The 8,345-nt window shown below is 44.0% G+C and overlaps 1 protein-coding gene across 1 annotated transcript in view; it reads right to left on the bottom strand.

The window, feature by feature from the left end:
• Positions 1–5,304: 5,304 nt before the first annotated feature.
• The window catches only part of atp6v1c1a (ATPase H+ transporting V1 subunit C1a), a 77,791-nt gene continuing 74,750 nt past the window's right edge, over positions 5,305–8,345 (bottom strand). The window contains exon 13 of the mRNA XM_038810138.1: positions 5,305–5,990. Coding sequence (XP_038666066.1) covers positions 5,895–5,990 — 96 coding nt within the window. The 3' untranslated portion in view covers positions 5,305–5,894. The remainder of the gene's footprint in view (positions 5,991–8,345) is intronic.

Here is an 8,345-nt window from a genome sequence, read left to right as displayed (position 1 = left end):
CCTGCTGCACTGTAAATTCCATGAAATCTATGCAGAAGGAGGCCATTTGGCCCATCGAGTCTACACCAGCCCTTGGGAAAAACGCACCCTTCCTAAGCTCTATCCCCGTAACCCCACCCTATCCCACTAACCCCACCCGACCTTTTTGGACACTATGGGGAAATTTAGCATGGCTAATCCACACATCTTTGGACTGGGTACCCGGAGGAAACCCACGCAGACACGGGGAGAACGTGCAGACTCCGCACAGACAGTGACCCAAGCCAGGAATTGAACCTGGGACCCTGGAGCTGTGAGGCAACTGTGCTACCATGCTGCCTTCTTTAAAGCTATATAAACACGACTGCCTACCCACCAGACTTTCCAGTGATCTGTCGCTTAGTTTAGAAGTTTCTCTTGTGTTTCAAAATGAAAAGTGGGTGGATGAATGGCTAATTATATCAACTTTACTAAACTTTAGTAAAATAACATGACTCGTCTGACTTTTCAGTAGGATGTTCATTTTCTGAAGATTAAACGGTGTCTTCAGTGTCATGATAAAATTGATTAAACGAAACTCAAATGTTTAACTGTAATCTATATAATTAAATATGCTCTAATGTACAACATTTTCAAGTATGATACCTGCAGAATAATGTCAGTCAGACATTTAATTTTCCTGACTATTAATTTCGCAAAGTGTCATACGTGAAACGTCCATTGGCCAATAGCGCAGGAACTGTATCAATACTGATCGATCATCGGTGATTTAGTTCAGTTCATCTATACAGTGCAATGCCTGAGCAGCAAAAGTTTACCAGTGAAATCCAGCAAGTGGGGCAATAAATGACATGGTTCAACATTTCCTCAAAATTATTTTGGGATGGGGACAATCCCGACTTCTCACCGAGAAGAGAATGTATGTTTATCCCTCCCTTCCATCTAATTCCATGTGGTGGAGTGGAGGAATCCCTGAAGAGGTTGAGCCTTGTGGAGGTGGTTGTAACAGAATTCCTGAGGAGCCCGGGCCACAGGGTCATTCCGGTGGCAAGTTGTTTTACCAGGAGTCTGTAGCCAGTGGGCTTCCAATCCTGTTCCCAACTGGAGATTATCCAGCTCTTTCTTGGCTTTCTACACCAGCATGGCCACAAATAATCTATTCTATAATTCAACTCGCAGTAGATTTAAGCTGTAGCACTTAACTTTGGAATGGTTCAGAGATCATCCACTTTCCTGGATTCAATTTCTCCACTAAAATCCTTTTTTTACCCAAAGAAGCAACAAAAAAGAAGTTGCATTTATATGGCGACTTTCACCAACACTGGACCTTTCGAAGGTCCGAGAATAATAATAATATTTATTAGTGTCATAAGTAGGCTTACATTAACACTGCAATTAAGTTACTATGAAAAGCCCCTAGTCGCCAGAATTCCGGCACCTATTCAGGTGGAGAATTCAGGATGTCCAATTCACCTAACAAGCACGTCTTTCTGAACTTGTGGGAGGAAATCGGAGCACTCGGAGGAAACCCACAGACACAGGGAGAATGTGCAGACTCCGAACAAACAGTGACCCAAGAGGGAATTGAACCTGGGACACTGACACTGTGAAGCAACAGTGCTAACCACTATGCTACCATGCCACCCAAAGTACTTCATTAAAATAAATTTAGAGTACCCAATTATTTATATATTTTTTCCAATTAAGGGGCAATTTAGCATGGCCAATCTACTTAACCTGCACATCTTTGGGTTGTGGGAATGAGACCCACGCAGACACAGGGAGAATGTGCAAACTCTACACAGTGACCCGGGGCCGGATAGGAAGTACTTTTGAAGTGTTCTCACTATTGTAATGTAGCAAATGTGGCAGCAGACTTAGAAAACAGCAAGATCCCACAAACAGCAAAGTTAACATATCTAGGTAATTTATTTGTGCCATATTGATTGAGGGATGAGTATTAGCCAGTTCACCAGGGATAGCTCCCGTCGCCCTCTTTGAAATGGTGGCTGGAACCTTCTACGTTCACCTGAGTGAATAGACGTGGCCTCTACATCCATATTTGAAAGTACATGATATGAACTTTGTTATTGATTTACTCATCCAGAAACGTTCCCATGTCTCCCTCTTAAGTAGTTACTTGTATTTAACCAAGTCTTGCTGAGACAAAATCTATTTCATGTTTGGCATATTTAAGGATTGAAAACATGCTTGAAATAGAATCTAAGCATTTAAAATAATTTTAATAGCTGGTGGACAACATACATTGGTTAAACATTTCAACAGAATCTTCAAACTCTAAACCAAAGCTGTTTTGCCTGTGTTGACCTGCGCTGTCCCCAGTTTCATAGCACCTTAATTACACGGAGGGTGTGCACTTTTATTGTGTAGTACTAGCCTTTACCAGCACACTGCCTCTATTGCACTTTTGTTACACTTGGCAACGGATTTTTCTTAGTCCACGAGCCCTGCAATACATCATTGGACATGATAAATTGCCCTTAGTGTCCAAAATTGCCCTTGGTGTTGGGTGGGGTTACTGGGTTATGGGGATGGGTGGAGCTGTTAACCTTGGGTAGGGTGCTCTTTCCAGGAGCCGGTGCAGACTCGATGGGCCGAATGGCCTCCTGCACTGTAAATTCTAATTCTAAATTCTATGATCATCTCCACACTAGAGGGAAACGATTCTTCCTTTTGAGACCAGCTAGATTGTTGCTTCAGACCTTTCAAACCCACCACAAAATTGGGGGGGTGGGGGGGGGGGGGGGGGGGGGGGGGGGGGAGAGTAAGAGTAAAAGGCAAATAATATTCTTTAAAAAGTCCATCCTTCTTCGAGCCACCATTAACTGGTTCCCTCAGGCCTTCTCCCTCTTTGATGTGCCTTACCAGCCTGCCTTTGGGCACAGCCTTAGGGCCTCACTAATGATCTTATGTCTGCTCTGGATTATTCCTCAGCTTGGTTTCCCTCCACCTGGCAGTCTTTAGACCTCACCACTGCAGTTCCCGCTCCATATGTTTTCGCACTGTAGTTTGTTAGCATTAGGGCAGCACAGGTGGCACAGTGGTTAGGGGCCCGGGTTCAATTCTGGCCTTGGGTGACTATCTATGTGAAGTTAACACTTTCTCCTCGTGTCTACGTGGGTTTCCTCCCACAGTACAAATATGTGCAAGTTAGATGGATCGGCCATGCTCAATTGCTCCTTAATTTCCAAGGATGTGCAGGTTAAGTGAGGTTACGAGGATAGGGTGGGGGAATGGGCCTGGGTAGGGTGCTCATTCAGAGGGCTGGTGCAGACTTGATGGGCCGAATGGCCTCCTTCTGCACTGTAGGAATTCAATGGTTCTAGTCTGGTGAGGGCAGGGAACACAAGGAGCCAGATCCCCAGCCATCAAATAGCAAAGAACAGTTTGGACCAGTATTCCTATTTCCCAGTTTTTACTGGTGTTCCATTTTAAGGCATACAAGATCAGTTTGGACCAGAATTCTTATTTCCCCGTTTCGTCCGTTTTTTCCCCCTCAGCCAACAGCCACATTATCCCACCACCCATAATCCAAAGGTCACACTATCTAGTTTTACTCAATTCTAGCCTTCCTCCATTGACCGGTGGCCCCATGCTTGGATTAGTTCTTTAATTGATTGTACTTCACCCCACCCATTCAGCAGTTCCCTTCGTCATCAGACACCAACAGCTACCCAAAGGAGAGGAAATAAGGTTTTTTTTGGGGGGGGGTGTTGAAAGAGAATAGAAGAGGGCAATGAGGATAAGGAGCGTCGAGGGAGAAGCAAAAGGGAAAAAGTGCGAAGGGTCAGAAAAGAGAAGCAGAAACGGCGGAAAAGCAACAGTGCAAAGATCATAATCAAAAACCGAATTCTCTAATTTCCTTTAACACAAGATCCACCGTCACAGCAGTCGTGCATGCAACACACATCCCGCAAATGCAATTTATTTCCCATTGTGCTTTCTTTTGATTATTCTTTGTTGATTGGCTCAAAGTAACAAAGTGAAACTGTACACTAATCAAAAACACAGGCAAGTCGTTAGAAAATTAAGGAACTACAAACCCTGACCAGCAGTCTTCAAGTGGACTGTTGCCAACATAAAAGGTTTTGGGTTTTCCTTTTTAAATTTACCTTACCATGGAGCAGAGTGATATTCCACCCCACTCAGTCCCACAACATTTTAGTCAGTCAGTTTTAGGCAGCTATAGAGGCTCGCATTCCAGGCCCCATTGAGAATCAAGTTGATCATTAGGTAATTCGGATCCTGACGCAGCTTTTAACACCCGGTCTTATGTCATCAGTTGCAGAAGGACACCAACAGAATAAAAAAAGAAAGGGTCGTACAGAAACATGGTAAGCATTTACTGCAATTTACAAGAGACACTTTTCTGTGGGGGTTATTTAATGTATTGGTGGCAGGAATAATCTATTCCTATCCATCAGCAATGTGACCACAAGAACATAAGAGTAGTAGTACTCCGCCTGACCCCCTCGAGCCTGCTTTGTCTTTCAACACAATCAGGGCTGACTTACCACCTCAATTCCACCATACCCCAGCCTGTTCCCCCTATCCCCGAGACGCTAAAAATCGGTCTGTCCCAGCTTTAAATGTGCAGAACAATGGAACATTCACAACCCTTCGGGGCTGAGAATTCCAAGATGCACAACCTTTTCGGTGACACAATCTCTCATCTCTAACCCAAATAATCACCCCACCCCCATTCCTTAATCCGGAGGTTGTGGCCCCAATGTTTTAGCCAGGGGAACAAAAATCTGTGCTTATCCCATCCAGCTCCTTCAGAATCCTATATGTTTCAAAGAGATTACTTCTGAACTCCAGAGAACTTGGTCCCCATTTACTCAGCCTCTCAACATAGGTCAACCCTCTGGACCCAGGAACCTTCCAGTGAACCTTCACGGAGGGACCTTCAGGACTGAAATGCACTGGCCTGTCAATACGTGAAGCATGAAAGCTAGCCCGCAGATTACAAATGGCTTCAGACCCACGGGATAAAACATGACCTCTTATCGAAGACAACACTTGAAGAAACAGTATTGCATATGGTTCTTTCCTTCACCCAGGTAGCGTACGAATTGTTCAGCACCAATCATTTGCAAACAATAAAGCAGTAATGTTCAAGTTCTGTTTGCACTGGAGTCCTGCCACCTAAACCAGCGATGGTAAATTGTACAATAATGTACAAAGCTAAAAATCAAAACTTGGCTGATCATTTAAAACACTTCTGTAGCACTAGTGCCTGTTTAAAATGATAAAATTACCTGATTTCCAAAGTTCTGACAAAGTTTCAACACTAGCACATACTTGGTTCCCATGGCTTTTACATTTATTCCATATTTTTGTCAGCGTGATAAATCATGAACGTATACAGTTTTTGCACATTGGAGTCATGTTTAAAACATCAGTACAGACCCTGTACATCACATACACTTTTTCAATAAACACGATTGGTTACGACCAGTGGCTATTTAAAATTCTATGTATCAAACACAGGTAAATGGGTGAAATGATACAAACTCTTTTGCACTATTAATATACAGTTGTAAACAAGGTCTTTCAGGAATATTGACACCCAATGCAGTTTACCACACAGCACTTCACAAATGGCTTTTTTTTTTCTTTTTAAATAATGAATTTGTTCATAAATATAGATCCAGATTATTGCAGCACATAATTCAATACCTGATTGGTAAAAAAAAAGAGTACGTCGACACACGTTTTCAAAGGAAACAGCAGCAGACAGATCACAGGACTGTACCTAATTGCAGGGCTGAGTAAGCAAACACCAGTTAACCCAGGCTTAAGGGAAATAAAGAGAGAAGCAGGCATCTGTCCAATACTACTGTAACCCATACTCTAAAAGCCAAGGTGGCTGGAGAAAACTGCATTCGCATCTATTTGAATTCAAGCAGGTTGCAGTCAATCTTGTAATACACATATGGGTAGTATTCTTGCTGGCTTAGACTCAGACCTGGGATGTCCATGGCTGCCTGTAAAAGGAGTTGAAAACAAATGAGTCTTTGTTATTCCACAAACTTATTTTTAAAAACCTCTGCTCAATGTCAGATAATGTCAATAGCTAGAAAATATATAGATCTGAGAATTTACAGGATTTGAAAATGAAAATTGCTTATTGTCACAAGTAGGCTTCAAATGAAGTTACTGTGAAAAGCCCCTAGTCGCCACATTCCGGCGCCTGTTCGGGGAGGCTGTTACGGGAATCGAACCGTGCTGCTGGCCTGCTTGGTCTGCTTTCAAAGCCAGTGATTTAGCCCTGTTGCTAAACAGCCCCGTGTACATTTATACATAATAAACAACTTCAGGAAATCTCCATGTACTTTGAGGAGTAGTTCTGGCAATTTACAGATCCACTGAAACTCATCACTGCCTGTGGAAGAGATATTAAAATGCAAAGTGTTGGATTTTAATAAACTGTAATCTTATTAAGGCAATGGAGAACTGCTAGCCAGCCAGAATACAACGAGCATTCCACCCAAGTGGTAACAGACACTCAAACCACCACCACCACACCTTCCCTCCCACCCTACATGGAGTGTGAAAGAGCCCACATCCTGTTGGCTTTCACACTATCTTGAAACTCGTCACAAATTTCTGAGATGAGTCAGCAAAAACGTAATTGCCTGTTCTGCAACGCGAGGACTACAGTGGACACGGTAATCAAATTCCCCTGGAATATACAGCCAGCACAACTTTGATAATGGTTTACCAAGTCAGGAAAGGTCACCAGAGCAGAGATATTTTTGAAAAAATGACTTCAACAGAAGAAACAGGCTGAAGTATTCCCCCTTTCTCTTTTACAACAAGTGAATTTGCCTGTGCAGAACTCAATACTATTAGTCTGGCCCTGGCCTACTACAGTAGTAGCCTAAGCTTACTGGGAAATATGGCCAAGCTATCACAGACACTGTAGCCTGATGGGGAAATGTGGCCAAATAGCAAAAACACTAAAGAAATGACAGAAGCTTTCTGAAGACTTTCTGGAAATGCAGTTTCTACAACAGGATGCAGGACAGCAGGAAGCCCCTGGCCTCAAAGGGACATGGTTAGTAGCTGTGTGATAAGGTCAAAGATAACAGCTATGCAACAAGGAAAGCAGGAAGATGATTGAAACCAGGCAACTGCAGACAGTTGCAGACTTTGAGAAAGGGGCACATAAAAGTCTGAGAAACTGCTAATCTGGAAGCTGCTTATGGCACAATGGAACAAATTGATCCTGTTCACTGGCTCTGCGAAGCACAACCTCACCAACCAGAGGGTGGTAAAACTGACATCGAACCTTCAAAAAGCTGGAAGAAATCGTACAAAGCAGGGAATTGAAGCTTCATCAATGAAAACCCTGGGACCAACCATCACACAAGATTACCCCGAGTCAAGGGCTCGGTGACCAGTAAAGCATCCTTTTAGAAAGCTTGGCCAACTGCTCTGATTGGGGTGACATTTGAGTGCGTGACACTCACTGAGTTGACGTCTGCGTGACACTGAGTTGACGTCTGCGTGACACTGAGTTGACGTCTGCGTGACACTGAGTTGACGTCTGCGTGACACTGAGTTGACGTCTGCGTGACACTGAGTTGACGTCTGCGTGACACTGAGTTGACGTCTGCGTGACACTGAGTTGACGTCTGCGTGACACTGAGTTGACGTCTGCGTGACACTGAGTTGACGTCTGCGTGACACTGAGTTGACGTCTGCGTGACACTGAGTTGACGTCTGCGTGACACTGAGTTGACGTCTGCGTGACACTGAGTTGACGTCTGCGTGACACTGAGTTGACGTCTGCGTGACACTGAGTTGACGTCTGCGTGACACTGAGTTGACGTCTGCGTGACACTGAGTTGACGTCTGCGTGACACTGAGTTGACGTCTGCGTGACACTGAGTTGACGTCTGCGTGACACTGAGTTGACGTCTGCGTGACACTGAGTTGACGTCTGCGTGACACCGAGTTGACGTCTGCGTGACACCGAGTTGACGTCTGCGTGACACCGAGTTGACGTCTGCGTGACACCGAGTTGACGTCTGCGTGACACTGAGTTGACGTCTGCGTGACCGTTTTATTATGGGTTAAGTAATAGTCTGAGAGACAATAATTAACTGCATAAGAGTCTGTGACACATTTGTCCTAACAAAGTGAACTTGATTCAAGAATGCTTGTGTAAGTAATTTGTGTGATGTGTCAGTTGTGACCCGTGTCCAGGTGGGGCAACACGATAAAACTATCCATGAACAGAGATCTCACGTGCATTGCAACATCTTTTACATCTGACAGCTAACCTAAATCAGCCACGCCGTTTAACAATCTACACCTCAAAAGACAATCAAAGG

Source organism: Scyliorhinus canicula, chromosome 10, assembly GCF_902713615.1.
Source record: "Scyliorhinus canicula chromosome 10, sScyCan1.1, whole genome shotgun sequence".
Classification (NCBI taxonomy): Eukaryota; Metazoa; Chordata; class Chondrichthyes; order Carcharhiniformes; family Scyliorhinidae; genus Scyliorhinus; species Scyliorhinus canicula.
The sequence above is the reverse complement of the archived record's forward strand: the minus strand, read 5'-3'. Positions and strand labels throughout refer to the sequence as shown.